Below are 20,856 nucleotides of genomic sequence, written 5' to 3'. Positions count from 1 at the left end.
CCAGACGCCCGCGGAGTGCAGGGTGGCCACCAGGGGGCGCCCTGCGGCGGGCGGGAAGGGGGCGGCGGGCGCGGCCCGGGCGGGAGGCTGTTCCTGGAATGGGGCGGGACGGGGGAGGAGCGGGCGGAAGGGGACGGTGTGGGGCCGCCCGGGGTCAGCGAGCACAGCCCCTCCGGTGGCCGGTGGCCGGTGTGGCTGCCCCGGGACTGGCTGCAGGTAGGCGGAGGCGATGCCGGGCCCGGGGCCTCCCCTGTCACAGCGCTTCCCGGCTCCTTCCTTCCTCAGCTCCTGACCTCCCCCTCCACTTTGTCCCAGAACCTCCCCTGCAGCTCAACCCCAGGCTTCACCCTTCTTATCTCGGTAACGGCCGGCGGCGGGGCCGGGCCGGTGGCGCAGCTGCTGCAGCCCACGCCCGGGCTCCGGAGCCACTCGGGGCCCCTGGCGTCCCCACTCCGGCCCACTAGGCCGGAGGCCGCAGCTGGGAGCGACAGGTGTGCTGCGGGCACTGGGTAGGTGGCGGCAGGCAACTCCGTTCTCTTCCCCGGCCAGGCATGGCCGAGTCTCCAGAGGCCCGGGAGCTGGTGTACCTGGTCACAGGTGGCTGCGGCTTCCTGGGGGAGCATGTGGTGCGGATGCTTCTGCAGCGGGAACCCCGGCTCTTGGAGCTGCGGGTCTTTGACCTGCACCTGGGTCCCTGGCTGGAGGAGCTGAAGACAGGTGACTGTGCTGGGGAGGGATATGGGGGCGGGTGGGCTCCTTCGCGAGGCTGGAAAACATGCCTGTTTATATCGTGCAGCGCGCACAAATGGGATGAGTGAGTCACACTGGGAACATGTGGCTCCTAAGGGTGTGGGCTGAGTCCGGCAGCTGGCGGCGGCCCCAGCTCTGATGCTCCTCTGGCTGCCCCCATCCCTCCCAGGGCCCGTGCAGGTGACTGCCATCCAGGGGGATGTGACCCAGGCCCACGAGGTGGCAGCGGCTGTGGCTGGAGCCCACGTGGTCATCCACACAGCCGGGCTGGTGGATGTGTTCGGGAGGGCCAGCCCCGAGACCATCTATGAGGTCAACGTACAGGGTGAGGTGGCTGTTTACTCCCCACCCCCTTTGACCTTGATTTCTGGGCTTCTCCTGTGGAAACCTGTCCTCTGGACACGTCTGCCCCACTCGTGGCCGTCCGGCAGCCCTCCCAGCCCTGCTGTGGTTTTTCCCCGGACCTGGGGAAGGAAGCCCCGGGCCCTCATCCAGAATTGAGATGCCGAGAGGGAGGAAGCTTTAGCTCAGGTCCGCCCTCCCCTCCCCACCACCTCTCCCAGGCACAAAGAACGTGATTGAGGCTTGTGTGCAGACTGGAACACGGTTCCTGGTCTACACGAGCAGCATGGAAGTTGTGGGGCCCAACATCAAAGGCCACCCCTTCTACAGGTAAGCGGAGGTTCCCCTCAATCCTTTCAGAGACCCACCTCCCCTCAGCATTAAGAGCTTCCCTGTCGCTCAACTAGGGGCGACGAGGACACGCCGTATGAAGCAGCGCACAGCCACCCCTATCCTTGCAGCAAGGCACAGGCGGAGCAGCTGGTCCTGGAAGCCAACGGTCGGGCGGTGAGGCAGGAGGCGGAGAGCCCCGAAGCCGGAGTGGGGAGGGCCGCCTGGCCTGTCGCAGCAGAGCTGGCACCGCCCTGGGCCCTCCCCCCTTCCGTCTCCCTCTCCCATGGGAGGAGGCCAGGCCAGAGGGCAGGCTGCTGGGTACTGGGTCTTCGCTATGCCTGCCCTTCACCCCCAGGTCCATGGGGGGCTGCCCCTGGTGACGTGTGCCCTGCGTCCCACTGGCATCTACGGTGAAGGCCACCAGATCATGAGGGACTTCTACCGCCAAGGCCTTCGCCTGGGGGGTCGGCTCTTCCGGGCCATCCCAGCCTCCGTGGAGCACGGTCGGGTCTACGTGGGTAAGGCCCCGGCTACACGGCAGGGGGGGGCTCGGGACGGGGCGGGGCCCGTGTGGTCCCGGGTGGGCAGCGTATGCCGTGGCCGGCGAAGGGTGAGCCACGCATGGGCCAGAGTGGCCGGATATGTGGGCCTTGTGTGCCCAACCCCAGAGGAAACAGCATCCGTGCGAGTTGGGAAGGCTGACGTAAAACACACGTCACCCGCCAAGGACAGGACGGCAGTCAGGGGAGCGGCATCTCCCCAGGAGAGGTGAGGGGCAGCCCCTGTACGGGAGCCCCCAAAAAAGTAGCACGCACCCCGGCCGGCCCAGGAGGGCGAGTGGGGAGAAAGCAGCCTTTCCAAGAGCGGTAGTTCCGGGGGCCCCTGGGACACGGGCCAGCCCAGGAGAGAGCAGCGTCTCCGTGGGCTCTAGGGCACTCGGGACCACGTCCGCCCCCTTCCCCCACCGGCAGGCAATGTGGCCTGGATGCACGTGCTGGTGGCCCGGGAGCTGGAGCAGCGAGCGGCACTCATGGGCGGCCAGGTGTACTTCTGCTACGACGACTCGCCCTATAAGAGCTACGAGGACTTCAACATGGAGTTCCTGGGCCCCTGCGGGCTGCGACTCGTGGAGTCCCGCCTGCTGGTACCCTACTGGCTGCTGGTGCTTCTGGCCGCTCTCAACGCCCTGCTGCAGTGGCTGCTGCGGCCCCTGTTTCTCTACGCCCCCCTGCTCAACCCCTACACACTGGCTGTGGCCAACACGACCTTCACTGTGAGCACCGACAAGGCGCAGCGCCACTTCGGCTATGTACCCCTGTTCTCTTGGGAGGACAGCCGGACGCGCACCATCCGCTGGGTGCAGGCCATGGAGGGCTCAGCCCAGTGACGGTGGAGCTGGGGCCTGGAGCCCGGTGCGTGGCACGTCCATCCGTCCAGGTCCGGGGCCCTCCAGCCCTTGGGGGCAGAGGGGCCGGTGCTACACCAGCTCGCCTGCCTTGCAGCTCCCCATGCTTCTAAGCCACGAGCCGTGAGTCTGCATCCTCACGCCTCTTAAGTCCTGGGGCAGGGTTTTGTCACGGGCACATCTTCACTCTCGACCCAGGCGAGACGGCTGGCTGGGGAGTGTCCGATGGCCCGATTGTTCTCAACTGCCCTGTCCCATCTGGCTTTTCAAGCAGGAAGTGAGAAGGGGTCCCACGGGCTTCGTGCTGGCCTTCTGAGGTCTGGGCCTGGATTCGGCCTGGATTCGGCCTGAAGATCCTTTCTGGCTCCTCCTACCACCTGGGGCTCTCTCTGAGGGTCACAGTCTCATTATTTCAAAAATCATTTATCGCCTTTTGACAGCTCTCTCTGCTCTTCAGCGACGCCTGAGCAAATCTGCAGGGTTTCCCTTCTTCCCAGCTCTCCACCCAAATTACTCCTACAGTATTGTGCTGTACCCAGCCGAGCCCTGGATTAAAGCTCCCCGTCCACGCCCGTGTCCGCCTCCCTCTCCAGTTCCCCTCCTGCCTCCCACCCTGTCCCCACGGCGCCTGTCCCCCGCGGGGACAGAAGGAAGTGAGCACACGGCACGCCCGCTGTTGGATTGGTTGCTATTTCTCCCGTCCCACGGGGCCCGACCCGGCCCGGGGTGGGGGTGGGGGGCTCTCGGGACAGGACATGCAGGGCGGGGTGGGGGGGGGCAGAATTTTCCTGTGTTTTATCCATTTGCAACTTGGTCACCAATAGAGAGAAATGGACTCTGAGGGCTAACAGGAGAGGGTGGCCTGGCTCTGGGCCCCCAGCCAGGCCCCAGGAGTCCTGTCCCCTCCTGGGAGGAGAGGGAAAGAGCTCTAGAAACCAACAGAGAAACAGAAGGGGCAAGGGCTCATGTCAGCAAACACGGCTACATCACGTGACACGCCAGCGACACGGAAACACACGCCAACGCACACGGCTGCACAGCGGGCAGGGGGCGGGGTGGGGGAGAAGGGAGCCGGGGGCCACCCATCATGTCCTCTGCGGGGCGGGCTTGGGGGACAGGGTGAATGCATAGAACACATCATGTACACACGCTCAAGGCGTGGCAAGAGCGTGCACCGGCCCACAGGCACATGGGATGAACACGCGGTGTGCTTTGAGAGAGGCAGGGCTTGGGGGGAGGGGAAGCAGCGAGCCCCGGCCAGGCCCAGGGCCACCCCGGGTCACTCGGGGGCTTGGTGGCTGTAGGCGCGTGGAGGGGGAGCAGCACACACTTGTCCGAGAACATGCACGAGACACCAGCCCCCAGACGACGACGTTCCGGGACCCATACAGACACAGCCGCCAACAAGCTGCCCTCGCACGACGTGCGGGACTTGAAGAAGCTGGGGCCCAGCAGACCCTTGATGAACCTCCAGTCCAGCTGCCCAGAGATGGGCAGCCATGGGCCCGCTGCCGCTCCCGGAGGCCACGGCATCCCTCCAGACACGGCTCCGCCCTCCCGCTGGTGGCCCCGAAGGCGGTGGGAATTCCGGAAACACCTGGGCTGCGAGGGTGTCCTGGCGCCGGAGGCAGGAAGGAAAAAGGGTGGGGGTGCGGGGGCCTGTCCTGATGTCCCCGGAGAAGCCCGAGATGAGAGGAGGGCTGTGATCAGAGGCCGGGGCAGACGTCCCGTCGCGCTGCAGGACACCCTTGGCAGGGACGGGCAGGCTGCCCTCCGCAGCAGAGCCCACCTCTGGGGCTGTTACACAGATGGGCCTCACACGGGGCTCAGACAGCTCGGGGAGCAATGGGGCCAGCCACGGGAGCTGGGGTGGGGGCCCGAGGGGGACTGTGTTCTGGAAGGCCACAAGTGCAGAGTCTCCCTGTCTCTGTGTCTGTGTCTCTCTCTCTCACACACACACACACACACACACACACGCACACGCCTCACACGAAGGGGGACCCTGGGAAACACCGTGAACACACGTGCCAGACTCCCTCACCCTGTGCACACACAGGCCCTACCCCGGCGCGCGCGCCGCGTGCGTTCAGGCTGTACCCGCGGGTCCCGCGCCCCCGCACCCAGCGCCTGCCACCAGCCCCGCAAACCCGCAGGGCCCAGTGCCGGTGCCCTGCGCACCCAGCGAGGGAGGGGCTGGCCCTTCCGTCGCCCCACGGCCCTGGGCCCGTGCCTCACCTCGGGGTGGCTGTGTCCAGGTCCGGGGGAGGGTCCCGGGACGCGCCCCCGGCCCCACCGCGTGCAGGCCGCCACGGGGGCCATTCCGGTCCCTGAGGCAGAGCCCGGAGCGACGACTGGGGCGGCCAAGACCCACGCGGGCCTCTCCCCGTTCTGAGGAAACGTGTGGAAGGCAGCGGTGCCCTCCCTCGGCGCCTGTCTGGGGCAGCCCCCGGGGTGCCACTGCCCGCGAAGAGGCCGGGCCGGGGGCCACTCGCGCTCGCGGCCTGGCCCGGGGGCGCACCGGAGCCCGCCAGCGTTCCCAGATGAAGGCCGCCCCCGCGGGGCCACGGAGAAGGACCGGCATGCGGGCGCACGGGCCCGGAGACCCGGCCGGGCAGGCTGCCGCCGCCGTGTGGTGGATCGGGGTGTGGGGCCGCCCCAGAGGGCGGTGGGCAGTCGGGGGAGCGCGAGCGGGGCCGACGGCACACACGGCCGGTGACACAGCCGGCGACACGAATCCGGACCGGGCGCCCGTCTCTGAAGAACACGTGTGCGCGTCTAACACACCGGCGGGCAGAAGCACACTGCGTAGAAAGCCTCTCCACACACACACACACTCACACTCACACTCACACAGACGTATTGTACACAGCCCAGAAATACAGCTCTGGCGCCCACCCAACACGGGTGTCCGCGCACAACACGAAGCGCTCTGAGGAGAACAGCGATCAACCGTGGAAGCACACCCTTGACACGCACACACACACACACACAAACACACACACGCCTGTCACAGAAGACAGAGCAGGGCTGCTGTGTTACACCTGGCCGCAGTCCACACACAACAACCCAAGTGAAGGGGTAGAGCTCAGATGACACACAGACCGGGGTGGGGGGGCGGCTGAGGGGGGTTGGGGGCTTCTACACACACGTCGCACGCGCACACACACACGCTGGGGTGTCCACACGTCTTGAGCATGTTCTGGCGGCACGCATGTGGGTGTGCGTGTGTAATCACGCCTGCTGCTGTCTACGTGCGGGGGGTGGTCCGTGGCGGGTGGGGGGCAGGTCCGGGGACTCTGGGGTCCGACAGGAAGTGGGGAAGGGGGGCTGCCTGGGTCTGTCTTGGGGGTGAGCCTGGAGCAGGGGATGGAGTGGAAGGGGCGGTGGGGGTATTGCTCCCAATGTGGGGGGAGGGTCTGGGCGAGACAGGGGTGGGGGTCTACAAGCCCAGCGTCCCCCCAATGGATGACGCCAAGACCACCCCCAGCACCACACAGCAAATGATGATCATGATTTTCTTCTGCAGGCGGAAAGGTCGACAGAGAGGAAGGCCGAGAGAGACGGACAGATGAAGAGAGACGGACAGATGGGGCGCAGGCCGGGGAGGAGGTGTGCGGGAAAGAGGGGGGAACAGAAAAGGAAGAGGTCAGAGCCCGAGATAAGGCGTCCCTCCGGCTTTCAACACCCGCCCGCCCCGGCCTGAGCCGACGGAGCCCTCCTCCGCTGCCGCCCACCTGCCCTGGCTGCCCACCCCTCGCCCCTCCCGGGGGCCCACCCCCCACCCCCGCTCACCCTCCGGGCCTTGCTCTGGTATTTCACAGCTTTCTTGGTGTCGGACACGGCTCGCTCCACATAGTCCACGGAATGTTCCACGTTGTACTCAATGCGGTCAATCATCTCGCCCTGCAGAGGATGGGGTCGGGGCTGGGCTGAAGCGGGGGCACCCCAGGGACCCGCAGGAGGGTCCCAGAAGGCGGGGGAAAGGCAGTACCTGGCTTTCCACAAGCATGGCCATGTCCACAAACATGTCGTGCAGCTCTCGGATGCTGGTCTCCAGTTTGATGATCTCGTTGTGCCTCGTCTCGATCTCATTCAGTGCCTGCTTCGTCATCTGCGAGTCCATTTTGATCTAGGGTGACAGGGGTGGGGGGGGCGCGAGGGGAGGAGCTGCAGACCCCTCTGCACCCTGGTAAGTGTGGGTTCTGCAGCCGGAGTGTCTGGGCTGAAATCTGACCGTCCTTTCCTAGCTCTGACTGTGGGCCAGTTGTTTAACCTTCCCAGGCCTCAGTTTCCACACCTAGAAAAGGTGGATGATAGCAGTGCCCACCTCCCACCGTGCTTTGAGTCACTGTATATCCACCGATTAGAACGGCACCTGCCAGGCACACAGTAAACACCAAAGAGAAGTCTGAGTTACAAGAAATAAAAGTTGGCTTGAACCCGCCACCTCCCCAGGGCTTCCTCTAACACACACACACACACACACACACACACACACACACACCAGGGAAGAGCGATAGGGTTGCAGAGTCACCACTAGCATTGGGGGCCTCTGTCTGGTCAAAGGCAGAGGACACCGCAGAAAAAGCAAGTAGAAGCAGAGAAGGCAGTGTGCCTGCTCTGGAGCCCCCAAGACATGAGCAAGGGCAGAAATAAAGAATTGCACCGCAGCCCTCAAGAGTCGGGGGGAGTTGGGGCGCCTGGGTGGCTCAGTGGGTTAAGCCACTGCCTTCAGCTCAGGTCATGATCTCAAGGTCCTGGGATCGAGCCCCACATCGGGCTCTCTGCTCAGTGGGGAGCCTGCTTCTCCCTCTCTCTCTGTCTGCCTCTCTGCCTGCTTGTGATCTCTGTCAAATAAATAAAAAAAAATCTTAAAAAAAAAAAAAAAAAAAAAAAAAGAGCCGGGGGGAGAGAAACTCACTCCCATCCACGAGCAGGGATTCCCTCTCCCCCCCCACCCCTGGCCTGAGCCGGGCCACTCGCTTCCCCAACTGCTTACTGTTCAGACCCCATCAAGCCACTCCCCTGCTCTGAAACCCTCCAGGGCCCCCCACAATTCCTCCCTGCCCCCCCCCAGTCTGTACACCTTCACCCTACCCAGGGCTCAGTCTCCCTTTCTGCCCTAATCTCCTACATCTCCTCTACGAGCCAAAATCATCCAGTGGCTGTTTGGCAAGTGGCCCCCTCCCCCCACCTTGGTTCAGTCTGCTCCCCTTCTCTGGTGGGCTCTTCGCCTCACCACATCCAAATGCTCCTTGTTTCTTACAGCACAGCTCCGTGCCACTTCCCCCAGGAAGCCTTCCCTGACGCTAGGAGTTAACTGCTACCTTAGGGCCTGTCTGCGGGTTGCACATCCCTCAGGCACGATCCCCGAGCACCCTGCATTGTACTGACGGGTTTCCCGTTGCAGTGACGGCGGGTTCACTGGCAGGGATCAGCTCTGTCCTCTTAGAACCCACCAGGCTCCCCTCTGTTCTCCCACGGAAGCCTGGGCAGAGCTGTCTGGGAGGACTCCAGGCTGCTACCCGGCCCTAATCAATTTGCTCCAAAGCTAATTTAATCGAGATCAGTTCTCTAAATAACAATTTGCTGAAAACTGCTAGACAGTCACTGAACAGACTCGAGTTCTGGTCTAGAAATCTTAACCAGAGCCGTTCTGCCATCAGAAGCAGAGACAGAACTGGGCAGGCCAAGGCAAAACCTACAAAGAGAAAGGAGAAGTACAGTGGGGGAAGCCTGTCCACTCGCATTCAAGATGACAAAGGCAGGGCAGGGCGTAAAACTTTAGCAAAACTAAAACTGGTGTATTTTCAAAATCTCATAATGTGGGCACATTACTCATTTGGTGAAATGCCCCGCTTCGGCAGGGAGTAGCGTATCTTCTCAGGACGTCAAAGCCCTAACTGGCAGGAAGGAGACCCGGTATCTGAATCCTGGCTCCAAGGCCCTGGGCGTGTTATTTAACCTCTCCGGTTAATCTCCGCGTCCGATGTCCTCACTGGTGAACTGTGGCTCCCTCAGAGGGTGGTGGTGAGGACCAGATGAGACAGCAGGTGAATGCAAGTATGTAAGGTGCTTAGAACAGTGTGTGGCTACTCAACACGTTGCCCGTTTTTATGGGGGTGCCTTGCTGCCCTGCTCCCATGGCAGTCCCCAGCTCCAGGACCTGGCTTCCCGCTGTCTGTGATCCCAGGGTGGACTTAGGACCTTAACGCAACCTCACCCCCACCCGGGGCTCACATCGTCGGTGAAGATGGCCAGCTTCCCGCTCTCCAGCATGTCTTCCAGTTCCTCGTTCGTGGTGGTCCTTCCAGCTGTGGGGAGAAAGGCCTCCCTGCTCACGGACTGGGCCAGTCTGGGGGCCTGAGGTGGTGGGATGGGACAGAGACCCAGGAGCCCCCCCCCCCCAGCCTTCAGCCTCCACGCAAGCCCTGGGGAAGCCACGGAAGAGGGCCGGGGCAAGCCGGGGGCTCGGAAGCGGGGCGCACGCACTGATCTCCAGCTGCCGCTGGATCCGGTCCTTGCAGCGGTCCCGGTACTTGGACTGGGTCGCGTTATATTCGGTCATGACCTCCACGAACTTCCGGGAGAGTGTGGAGTGCTAGGGGAGGGGCACAGACACATCAGGAGGCCGGGGCAGGGGTGCAGCGGGAAGGAGATGCTGAGCGGGCCTGTCGCCCTTCTGTAGCTCAGCCACGATCCCAACCCCAGATAAGTGCTCAGTCCCGGGACGACCCCCGCCGGGCCCTCCTCCAACGCCCTGGCCTGCAGTGGCCCAGCTGCGCCCCTGCCCCGCTCCGCTCTGGCCGACCACTCTCCTTTCCCGGCTCCAACCAGGGCTCCCTCCCCAGTCCGGCCCGGTCTGGTCTGGTCACCTGGGTCTTACGGATGCGCAGGTCCGCCGAGGAACGGTTCAGCCCCTCCTCTTGTTCAATGCTTTGCTCGATTGCTGCGGGAGAGAGGGTACAGTGACCAGCCCGGGACATGTGGGGCCGGGGTCTGGGACGTAGGAAGGGTCGACATCCCGAGGCAGGCCCCGGGCCTGTGAAGAGATGTCACCCCCATGGCCAGGGCAGACAATAAAGGGTCCGGGTGCGGGGACAGGAGGCGGATGAATAGAAGACAGACGTATTGGAGGGTCTGGAAGGCAGGGAGGAAGGAAGATTGAGGGTCACCGGGTCACCAGACAGAAAGGGGCTACTTGTTCTGGCGGAAGGGTTGGGTCTTGAAGGGTCCCCCAGCCGTATAACTCCTGCTTGTCCCCAGGAGGGGCTCCAGTAGGTGGGGAGCTCTCCACTTCCTCCAGCCTCTGGAAAGAGGGCAGGAACCCGTCCTGCGGTTTTTCTAGCAGAAGGCTGGCACTTCAGGTGGGTCAGGTTCTAGTGGCCGCCTTTTTCTTGGAAAATTCTAAGGGGAAGGAGGGATACTGCGACAGAAACTAGCTCTCCCCCAGCCCTGCAAGGTGATCTCTGTTTCCGGAATTCCCACTTCTAAAGGGTGTTCTGGAAAAGCGCACAGGTTAACTGGGAGTCCTGCTTCTGGATCAGGCTCTCCTGACTTCCGTCCTTCAGATTTTCTAAAAAAGAGCTTGCCTGCGCTAAGATCTACAGCGCTCTGAAAATGCAGCAGAGATGAATCACCAGGCCCTCCAGACCTGGAAGGGCCTCCAGGCCATTCCTGAGAACATCACTCCTCTGTTCTGCTCTGGCAGGAAAGGCTGGGGGCTAAACAGCACCCCAGTGCTCTCCTGCCACCAATGGTGGGCACAGGGACTGAGTGACACTCCTGGCCTGCCCGCTGCGGAAAAGGCACAGGCACGCCAGACACAGCCGGGGAGGTCGGAACCTCTGGCCCCTACCGGGACTCTGTTGTCAGACTTGGGTCTGGGGCCCAACTCCATAGTGAAGGGTCGTTCAGAGGATCTCATTGACTTCTTACAACAATCCCGAGCTCAGTCATAATCCGCCCATGGGTCACATAGAACCTGAGGTTCAGCCAGGTAAAGCGACTCACTTATGGTCACACGCAAAGCCCGAGCTCACGCCATCAAGTAGCTGGAGAAAGATGCAGGAGAAGAGACTCTCTCTTCTTCTGGAGGTCCGGAAGGTCAGCTTCTCTACGTCACTCACTGCTACATTTCCTAGCTCTTTCTTGGTCTGTTTCTGAACTCACACATAATCCACGGAGCCTACCTCGTGGTCTTATAGAGAGTGTTAAGGTCAGAGCTCGGTGGGCCCAAAGGATTTGAAAGCAGCGTTCCAGAGAACCCTGCTTCTGAGAAAGAACCTCCGCAGCCATTGCCGGAGGAACGGGGAGCCAGGTGGGTGGGCGCGGAGCCCCCCAAGGCCAGTGCAGCCAGAACAGCCTATCTTTTATGGATTGTATATATTGGAGTTCTTTGTAAGATTTCATTAAGGAAAAAAAAAAAAAGTGCTGCCCCCTGGAAGAAAAGCCTGCTTTGAAATTGCTTCTGTTTTTCTTACTGAGCCAGTGAGGCAGCCGACGGGAGGAATGAGTTGATGATGATGGAAGTTGAACCCCCTCCGCCTGGCTTTGTACTTAATGTGCTCCCAGTTTAAGTCATTTTCCTTTCCAAGATGCAAGTGTAAAAGGGATATTTTTACTGATCGGCACTGGAGGCTCACACATGACCTCCCACTGAGCGCGGGACACATCGAGTCCCTGTTCTCTCTCTGGACCCAGGTAGGTGTGTTCAAGGCCAGGCACCTGACCTGGCACCTGTTCCCCAATGCCCTGCATGGTGCCTCGGACAACGTAGGTGGCTGGCAAACGTTTTCTGAGGCTGCATTTACCCCGTCACGGTAACACCGCTATCCCCCTGGCACCGGCAGACAAGGAGGTTCCCAACCCACAATGCTTTGGGGGAAGGTGGTTATTACCAGCACCCAAGTCCTTAAATTAGAGTGAATACATAAGCATTTGGCAGGTCCCTCCTGAAAGCTTGCCAGCTCCTGATGTCAGCCACACAATCCAATCTGTCCTGAGCCGAGGATACCAGTTCAGAAGCATTTGCTGGGCCCACCTACTGGGTGCTTAGCGCTATGCGCGGCACCTGTTCTGGAGAAAGACGGATTTAATGAAACTGAAGCCACTTGAAAGCCTCTGTTTTCTGGTGGACCTTCACGCCGGTGGATCCAGCCACGCTCAGATGCACCTGGGACAGAAACCTCCTCTCCCTTATTTCTTTGTCATGTTATCTTTCTCCAGAGATCTGGATCTGGGGTTTTGTGCTTTCTCACTGTTTAGGAAGCTGCGTGCTGGAAACCTGTGGGCACTCCTTACAGAAAGGCATGTTTGGTCCAATGAGGGCGGAGTTGTTTCTCCCCTGAGTCTGGGGATTGCATTCCTCACCTTTCAACTTGGAGCGAACCTTGTTGGCCGTCTTCTTGATGTCTGCGGTGAGATCCTCCAGCTCCTGTTTGGTCTCTGAGGGGAGAGCCAGAGCGGGTAAGAAGTCTGGAGGGGAGCCCATCCCCCACCTCCTCCCCCCTCAACACTGTCCACCCCCATCCCGCTGACGGCCACCCAGCAGCAATACTCACTCTCATCTGGATTGGGGGCGGCCAGGATGGCGCTGTGCTGTTTCTTCACTTGCTCCACATCCTCTGACAGTTTCTCAATGCAGCCCCGGATCTCTTCCACCTGGGGTACCAGATGAGCTGTGCCCAGCCAAGTCGCTGAGCCAGGCAAGGGGCCCTGGGGCTTAGTCAGGGTTCGGGTAATCCAGAGTCGAGGGACAGGTAAAAAGGCCAAGAGGGTGTAGCAGTGGAGAGCAGGGGTGGGAACAGGGCCAGGGAAGTCATTGCCTGGGGGCCAGCTTCTGGGTCTGGAGCATCAGACGCTCAGTTACCTGTTCAAAGAACTCATCCATGAAGTGGTCGCGATCCACGTGGACCACCTCCTCTTCATCATCACTGTCTTTAGCCTGGGAGGCGAAGAAAGGTAGAATCCATGAACAGTCCCTATCCTGGATCTGATGCTCCCAGCTCTAGGTTCAGAGCAGAGGCCTGGGAAGGGGTCATCTGCAGGGGGCAGGTCATCCACAGGTCAAATGCAAGGGCCCCAAGCGGCCCGAATGAACACTGGAAAAATTGTGGAACAGGGTCCGGGAAGCCAGGTAGCTGAGAGCCCAAGGGACACCTTGGAGGGAATTCGCAGAAGGCACCCTTTCAAGGGTGGATGTGACCCCAAGAATGCAGTCACCCTGGGGGGGGGGGCGTGACACCCAGGACAGCTGCCACTAACCAGTATCACAGCTACCAGCTAAACGCCAGCCTTGCAGGAATCGGCTCTGAGCTCCGGGAAAGGGTCTGGAGCGGAAGCCCCGGGGGCTGACTCGAGCCGCCACCCCCAGCCACTCCTGTGCGGGGGGCGGTGGGGGGGTCGCGCTGCTCCCCTTCTCTTCCCCTCCAGCCTCCACCCGACCGGCCTCGTCCCCCGGGCAAGGTCACGTCACTGCCAGCTGCGGGCGCCAGCTTGAGCATACAAGCCCAGGGAGGGCTGGAGGAGACCCATGGCGGCTCCCCAGCCCCGACCCGCACCCCGCTGCCCGCGCCCGCCCCTCCCGCTTGGCTTCTCCGCTCCGCGGCTCTGCCCCTCTGGCTCTGGCGTCTTCGCTGGCTTCCTTGTAGCCTCGCTTCACAGCCACCTACTCTGCCTGCCTGGATTTCCCAGTTGCAACCTGCGGCGGCTCAGCCCTCCACCCCCGGGGCTCAGAGACACAAAGGGATTCACCCACCCACAGCGCCCCCGCCCCCGCCACCGCCAGACAGACCAGTGACACAGACAGAAGGGCTGACACACAAGGCACACAGAAATAGGCCCCCGACACCCACGCGGAGACACTCTGACACGCTGACGTTCACCCACACGGCCCCACGGCGAAGCTGCCCGCACAGCCGCGCACCCGCAGCCCCGGGGCGTCGGAGGCACCGTGCGGGCCTCGTCCCCCAGGCCCTCCCGCCTCGGGCCTGCACACTCAGGCGGAGCCAGGAAGGAAGACGGGGCGGACCGGGCTCCCCGGTGCTCCGCGCTCCTGACTGGAGACTCTCCCCCGCTTGGGGCAGAAGTCTGAGGACAGAAAGCTGAGCCCGTCAAGCTTAATTACACGCGGAGCCCTAATCAGCCCCAGTGGAGATTTAAACAGACGGACTTCTGGAAACAACCTCGCCCAAACGGGACAGCATCGCACTACCCGAGCCGGAATGGCATCAAGACAGGACCCGAAGGTGTCCACCTGGAGCACAGCCGGCTGGGATCCAGAGAGATCCCAGGATCCCGTGGATCCCCGACAGGGTCCCAGCAGATCGCAGACAAGACCTGACAGAAACCAGACAAGCTCAGACCCAACTAGACTAGGGGCAGACAGATCCCAGACAGCTCCGATCGAACCTAGACAGAGCCAGATGGGGCCGAGATGCAATCGCGGCAGCCGAGTGAACTCGGAATCAGCAGAGCCCCGACAGCCCCGGGAGGAGCCTGCGAGCCTGGGGGAGCCCTCCAGCTGCACGCTCGATGCCCCCCACCAGGCTCCTGCCCAAACAGAATGCAGAGAACTCTCCCTACTGACACGGGCCCCACCCCACGTCAGAAGATGTATCCAGCACTTCCAATAAGTTTCCAGACGATCCCAAACATCCCCTGGGAAAGGGAGGCTCCTTTGTCTCTGTGTACAGCTGCCCTCGGAAGGAGACGGGGCACAGGTGGGGCTTGGGTACTCCAAGAGGACTCCTGGCTTCTCAGGTCTCCACCGGATCCGGGGTTACCCCAATAGACCTTGGCCCCAAGAGGCTCCGGGAGGCCCAGCTCCTCTCGGAGGACCCACCAACGTCCCCTGACGCCCTGCCCTCAAGCCAGCTGTCGCATGGGGTCTCCTTCCCCTAGAGCCAAAACCACTCCTCTGCCCTTTCTCTGACTTGGGCCCCTTCCCAGCTGCCCAGAGGTCATGGGGCGTCCCTCTGGCCTGGGAACTTTCCTGTTCTCCACCTTTTCCCCAGGCTGACTCTCGACCTTCTAAAGTCTGATTTCCCTTTCTCTCTCTCCTGTTTGTCCCCAGAGCCAAGTTCCCCTCGATTCTGCCCTGGGGCATCCCTGGTTGCCTGTTTACTTGTCCTTGAGAGAGAAGAGAGGCGGAGACCCAAGGATGACTTATTTGCTATAATAATTACAGGGAGCCGAGAGCGAATAATCCTCTGCATCTCACAGACACTTGCACATCTGTAATCCCTTTTGATCCTGACCACACGAGCAAATATCATCGTCCCCAGTTCACAGATGAGGGAACCGGGGGTCGGGGGGGGGGGAAACAGAAGGGCCTCGTCCAAGGGCGCCTGGGCTGAATGGGCCGGCAATCATAAGCACCTAAGACAGACTCCCCGCGAGCCCTTTGAAGGCTCGAGGCCAGGCCCCCTCCTTCCAGGGCCTCTGCCACTAGCTATCTTCCCTCTCAGCTCAGCTCCTGCTAAGGCCCAGTCTGATGGGGCTCTGTACCCTGAAACCCTGGGGAAAGAGTATCTTCTACCAGCATCTTCTACCTGGGCTTTACAACGTGTGATCTCCGTGACTCTTTCGTTAAACCCTATCAGGGCCCCTGGACTGCGTAATTATCATTAATGCCAAACATTTCCATAGCAGGTGATGAGGAGCTGGGCGCGGTTCTACGCCCTTTGGCTATTTGTCCATTTAATTCCTACAAAAGCCTTTCTTGAGGTCGGTATTATTATAGCTCCCTTTTATAGACAGGGAAACTGAGGCACAGAGAAGCCAAAGAACTTGCCCAGGCTAGCAGCCACAAGGCCACACGATTTCTGCCTTCTGGGCTTCAGCCTCCGCCGTAGCTGAACAGCAGTAATATCTGCCCCAGATGCTGGGCAGGTGGAGGCGATGAGTCCAGGCAGGAAAAATGCCTCATGCTGCCCGAAGGACGCAGTGTTTCGTGCGGGTTGGCTGGCACCCCCTGCAGCTCCTGTGTTACAGATAAGGAAGCAGGCCCAGAGAGGCTGCCTGACCTTCCAAAGGCTTCACAGCAAAACAGCCCAGAGGTGGGACCTGAACGCCAAGTGCTTAATCCCAGGCTTCCCCGGACCCCACTCCACGATCCTGCTCTGCTTGTCCCCAGCACTGCTGAACTCCTGGGGCCAGGAGAAAAATCGAGGAAGGCCGGCCAGGCTGCAGGAAGAGCCCAGGTAGGAAGCCAGGCGCTCTACCTCCCCTCCTCTGTGATCCCAGGCAAACCTCAGCCCTTCTCTGCACCCGTCGGTCTGCGGAATGGGCAGGCTGGTGCACCCCTCCCCGCTCTGAGGGGTGCGCGCCTAGTAACGACTGAGGCCTCACTTCCGGAAGGAGCTGGCCGGCCTGAGGGAACGCAGGCTGTGGGCAAATGAGATCACGCGGGAAGAGAGGCTCATATGCACCCGATCCGCCTGACGGACAACTCCAGCCTCAGTTTCCTCACGTCCGAAAGGAAGGAGATAAGAAATCTAACACGTGTGTACTAATTATGGTGAGCTGGGCCCTGGGATACATGTTTCGTGCGTTTCGTTTAACCCTTATAAGCACTCCATGAAGCAGATCCTATTCTTACACCCATCTGACAGAGGAGGAAACGGAGGCGTAGAGAGATGAAGGGACTCGCTCAGGATGACACAGCAGGCGCCGTCTGGGGCACCAGGTGTGAACCCGGCCCTCTGCCCACCAGCTCTACCCGCGCTTCAGAGCATTCCATGAGGGACTGCAGAGGTCCTGGGCGCCCTGTGGCTCCGCCTTGGGCCTTGGGGCATCAGATCCAAGCCTCCAGCCGCAGTCTTCCCATCAGAGAGATCAGCGGCCCTGGGGCACACCCGGGCAGGGCGACAACAGAGACAGATGTGTGGATGGGAGGAGAGGGACACAGTGAGCAAGTCAGGGACCAGAGACAGATGGTGAGAAGGTGACTAACACAGAGGCGGAAAGAGCCTGGTGTTGGGTGACAGCAAAGTCATAGAGCGCGCGCGCGCGTGTAAACACACATGCGTACCCCTGCACACAGCACACACGTGCTCACGCGTGCTCCTCGGGGTGCAAGCATGGCTCGATCTAGAGGCAGCGGTCTCTCTCCGCCGCACCCCCACTCCTGTCCGTCCGTCTCCCTGACTGGGCCTCTCGGCCCTCCCAGCGCCCAGCCTGGCCCTCTCAGCGCCCAGCCTGGCCCTCTCCCCCCCCCCCCCCCCCGTGCCACTCGGCGCTCCCTCCTTCCCCACCTGCTCCCCCCGAGTCCTCCCTCTGCCCCTCTGAGTCGCTCATTCACCTAGCACACATGTATGAGCTGAACCACATTCCCTGGCTGCTGCTGAGAGCACCGCGGCGGATAAGACAGGAAGGAGGTCCTGCCTCCGACAGATCGAGGGAGATGAAGATGGAACAGGACGGGTTCCGTCTGTGCGAGCTAGCAGGGGTTAGCAGGGGTGGCTTTTTTCAGGACGACACAGAATTTTAGGCGGAGGGAACAGCAGTCTGCATGGAGGGAAGAGCACCCAAAACAGAGAGACCAGCAGAGGGAACAGCAAGTGCCAAGGCCCTGAGGCAGGGGTGAATTTGGTGTGTCTGCATGGCAGAAAGGAGCCCTGTGCAGCCGGGGGATTGGCAGCCCATCACCAGGGCTCTGCTGGGTCCTGCTCCCTCATGGGGTCACTCCTGCCCGCTGTCTTTCAGGCGTGCCTTCGAAGGCCCTCTCTGTGCCTAGCCCATATCTGAGTGCTACCCAGATGACTCGTCCCTGCCCTCAGGGTGCGTGGCTTGTCCCATCACAGCCCCCACTCACTGCAGGCCTTGCCAGGTCTCTCCAAAGTCCAAACGCAACCCCGCCCACACACAGGCTTCTCTCTCTCCCCAGTCCTCCCTCTACCTCACTTACTCCTCTTTCTCCCCTCTTGAGCCCCATCCCTGGCCCCGCCCCTTGGACCTGGAGCTCCCGTCAGTCAGGCGTCAGGCTGAGAGCTGCCCTCCAGCCCAGCAGCTCCCAGCTCGCACCCAGAGGTGCCTGGTGAATTTAGAAAACAGAAAACCCTGGTCCGGCACCAGCTCTGCTTACCATCTGTTTGACCTCGGTCAGGCTGCCTCTCTGGCCCTTTCTACTCCAAAATAAATTAGGGGTCACATCCCGCCCATCCCAGGGTGCTGGTGTGATGAGGTTCAAGGGAAATAAGCAAGTCAGCTGTAGAATAACAAACACCCACAGAGCACTGGGTGCCCACGGCCCTTCTTAGCCACCTTTTGTCTATTACCTAGTTCCAATCCTTTGGACAACCCAGCGAATAGGTACAATTGTTACCCCCAATTCACACGTGAAGAAACTGAGGACCAGAGAGGTTAAGAAACCTACCCAAGGTCACACAGGAAGTAGCAAAGCTAGGATATGAACCCAGACAGGCCGACTCCCAACTCTGCGCCCTCACCCGCTCGCTATGTGATAAACAGATCTGAGAACCCCTGGGGAACGCTAGGTCCTGCTGGAAAGATGATCAGGTCCCTTGAGGTGACACCCCCCTCCGGCCCCCGCCATCGCTCTCAGGATCACAGAGACTGCTTTGGCAGGCGTCTCTCCCCCCTGCCCCGTCTCCCTCGCTCCCAACTCTGGTGGGGAGACCCTGGCGCTCCTTGTATCTGGCAGCTTCTTTCCACCCTACCCGCCACCCCCGTCCCGAATCTCCAGTCTCTCTGAGCTGTGACTAACACCAGAGCCATTGGCCCCTTTACCCCCCAAGCCGCCTCCCACCTCCCCACCTGGCTGCCCACCCCGGCAGCCCCAGCAGCCAGAACTCCTCGCTTCTGGGCAGGGGCCTATCTGATCCACTTGGATGAGGATGCCATGCTCTGCCTCCCCCTGCATCCGTGTCTTAGGACTTTCCCTCCCTCTCTCTGATCAGACCTCAAATTTGCCAGCACCTCACCTCAACAACCGCTTTCCATTTCTCTGGGTTTTGGAGTCATGGAACAGTGTTGGCGGCGGGGGATCTGGGTTCCAATCTGCGTTCCTCACTTGAGAGCTGTGTGACCTTGAGCCAGGTATTTAACCACTCTGGGCCTCGGGTTCCTCAGCTATAAGGTGAGGTAGTCTGTCATCTACATACCTCACCGGGAGGTCAGCGAGGGTCTCATGAGATAATGGACGGCAAACTGCTTTGGAAAATGCAACGTGAAAGCAGGGAGCTCGGAGCGCCCGTGTGGGAGCCGGCCCGCCTGCCTGCCGTTTCCTGGCTACGTGACTCTTAACCTCTCTGGGCCTCAATTTCCTTACCCGTAAAATGGGACCACACTAGTACCAGGGTTGTGGCGGAGACCAAAATGAATAAACATGAATGAAACGCTTAGGACAGTTTCTGGCACTAGAAGGTTGATTATTTTTAATACTGTCCTTTAGTGGATGCCCGGCCCCATATTCAGTGTAAGTCGAATACAGAAACCTTCAAAATTCCCTCTTTCAACCAGCAGTTTCTCCTTCCTTCCGATTTGCCAACACATCTTTCCCCGGAGACAGCAACAGTCATTCTATCTTCCAGCCCCTTCCTCCTAGCTTTCTGTAGCCTGGTTTCCCACACCCCTATCCTGGGGTCTCCCCAAAACAGAGCTTTTTAACCCCAGTGTGGAGACTTCTGTTTCAAAGATCCAAAAAAAGCAGAGACTCCTGTCAACTTGCCAGACTGAAACCCAAATTCCCATCTGATTCTCCCACCCACTTGCTTGGTGACCTTGGGCGAGCTCTTGCTATCTCCGAACCTCAGCTTCTTCATCTGTCCAATGGGGTAGTAACCCGGGGAAAGGGAACAACCAACAGGGTCCCCCTGGTAGAGACCCAGGGCGTCAGGTTGCATCATGGCTGGGGCTAGTACTTTCTGAACGTAACAGCACAGGCCCCGAGCACACAGCAGGCTGTCAGCTTTGCCTCCTCGGACCCCGGGTCATTTCCACAAACCCCCCAACGTTCTCCCTACCCTAGAAACCGGTCTCATCAAGCCTCTCCAAGTGGCGGCCGCCACTGCGGGCATCAGCGCCACCCTCCTCCCCTGTCACCCAAACTGCCTGGCCAGACTCCTGAAGCTGGGCCTCTTCAAGGCCTGCAAACCAGGGGCCCACACCGACCAGCCCCTGCCTGTTCAGGATGCCCCAGTTCCCCCCAGCAGAGCACGGGCCGTGTCACACAACCCAGTTCCATGGCCCTGGGCACGGAGCCTCCTCCTCGTCTCTCCTCTGCAAGCCCTCTCCCGCCTCTGGGGTCACCGCATCCCCAGCCCTGGCCCTCTGGCTGTCTGCTGAGGCCACCCCTCCCCTCCTCGTCTCTGAGACGTGCCCCCTCCCCACAGGGAGCAACACACGCGTGTGCACACACACACACAGACACTTCCGTCACTGCCAAGTGTTGGCATCTCTGTCCCAACCTGTGTCCTTCCCCACAGCACCCCCCGAATCTCGGTCCCGCTGGACTCAGCCTGGCCCAGTAACCGCCCCCATCTTTCGAATTCCGCAAATCTGCCCAGGGGAGGACAGTACCCTCCCATTCTCCCCGGACATTCACTCTCTCCCCTCCCGGAGGAGACCCCCGGGCCCTCCTGGGAACGTGGGTGGCTAAAGCCCCTGGAACCTCTCCTGCCCCCTTGAGTCTTAATGGCCTCCAACCTCTCTTCCTGCCGCCGTCCCCAAAATGCAGGTTCATTGGAGACATCAGGTGCCTCCAGATGCTGGGGTGCCCCGACCACCCACCTCCTCCAGTCCGGTCGTCTGCCCCCATGTCCCAGCACCTCCCCCACTCCACCCCCACGCGCCCCCCCAATATTGGGGTCCCGCCCCCCCATTTTCCCCACCCCCGGCTCACACTCCGCAGCTCCTGAGTCCGATCCTTCATCCTGCGACGGCTCCTCCTCCTCCTCCTCCTCCTCCTCGTCCTCCTCCTGCCTCTGCCGCGGCTCCCTGCCTCCCGCCTCGGGGCTGGAGGCTGGAGTCTGGGGGCGCCGGGGGCGGGGGGGGGGGGGGGG

At 61.2% G+C, this 20,856-nt stretch overlaps 2 protein-coding genes across 3 annotated transcripts; one reads left to right on the top strand and one right to left on the bottom strand.

Moving 5' to 3' along the window:
- Positions 1-76: 76 nt before the first annotated feature.
- Positions 77-3,398, top strand: HSD3B7 (hydroxy-delta-5-steroid dehydrogenase, 3 beta- and steroid delta-isomerase 7). 2 transcript variants are annotated; one of them, XM_059414866.1, is made up of 8 exons: positions 77-216; positions 550-717; positions 920-1,075; positions 1,314-1,422; positions 1,500-1,599; positions 1,781-1,943; positions 2,094-2,193; positions 2,397-2,583. In XM_059414866.1, the coding sequence occupies exons 1-8, from the start codon at positions 99-101 to the stop codon at positions 2,497-2,499; spliced, it is 1,017 nt and encodes a 338-aa protein (XP_059270849.1). In that variant the 5' UTR covers positions 77-98; the 3' UTR covers positions 2,500-2,583. The 2 variants fall into 2 exon arrangements, with proteins under 2 accessions (XP_059270849.1, XP_059270848.1); XM_059414865.1 differs by lacking the exon at positions 2,094-2,193 and having other exon boundaries at positions 85-216; positions 2,397-3,398.
- A 101-nt stretch (positions 3,399-3,499) lies between these two features.
- Positions 3,500-20,826, bottom strand: STX1B (syntaxin 1B). Its single transcript, XM_059414868.1, has 10 exons — positions 20,697-20,826; positions 12,702-12,776; positions 12,394-12,493; positions 12,203-12,277; positions 9,706-9,779; positions 9,323-9,431; positions 9,071-9,144; positions 6,822-6,959; positions 6,623-6,733; positions 3,500-6,350 (listed from the first exon to the last, which is right to left on the bottom strand). The coding sequence occupies exons 1-10, from the start codon at positions 20,724-20,726 to the stop codon at positions 6,270-6,272; spliced, it is 867 nt and encodes a 288-aa protein (XP_059270851.1). The 5' UTR covers positions 20,727-20,826; the 3' UTR covers positions 3,500-6,269.
- Positions 20,827-20,856: the final 30 nt, after the last annotated feature.

The sequence above is a fragment of the Mustela nigripes genome, chromosome 11 (genome assembly GCF_022355385.1).
Source record: "Mustela nigripes isolate SB6536 chromosome 11, MUSNIG.SB6536, whole genome shotgun sequence".
NCBI classification, from domain to species: domain Eukaryota; kingdom Metazoa; phylum Chordata; class Mammalia; order Carnivora; family Mustelidae; genus Mustela; species Mustela nigripes.
This window is presented reverse-complemented; position numbering and strand designations above follow the sequence as displayed.

Excerpts from the sequence above, each read along its gene's own strand:
- STX1B (XM_059414868.1), bottom strand. The coding sequence starts at position 20,726 with ATGAAGGATCGGACTCAGGAGCTGCGGAGT. Across the intron at positions 12,278-12,393 it reads CGCCCCCAATCCAGATGAGA|AGACCAAACAGGAGCTGGAG; the intron begins GTGAGTATTGCT and ends CTCTCCCCTCAG. Across the intron at positions 6,734-6,821 it reads CCATGCTTGTGGAAAGCCAG|GGCGAGATGATTGACCGCAT; the intron begins GTACTGCCTTTC and ends CATCCTCTGCAG.
- HSD3B7 (XM_059414865.1), top strand. The coding sequence starts at position 99 with ATGGGGCGGGACGGGGGAGGAGCGGGCGGAAGGGGACGGTGTGGGGCC. Across the intron at positions 1,423-1,499 it reads AAAGGCCACCCCTTCTACAG|GGGCGACGAGGACACGCCGT; the intron begins GTAAGCGGAGGT and ends TCGCTCAACTAG. Across the intron at positions 1,944-2,396 it reads GCACGGTCGGGTCTACGTGG|GCAATGTGGCCTGGATGCAC; the intron begins GTAAGGCCCCGG and ends CCCCACCGGCAG.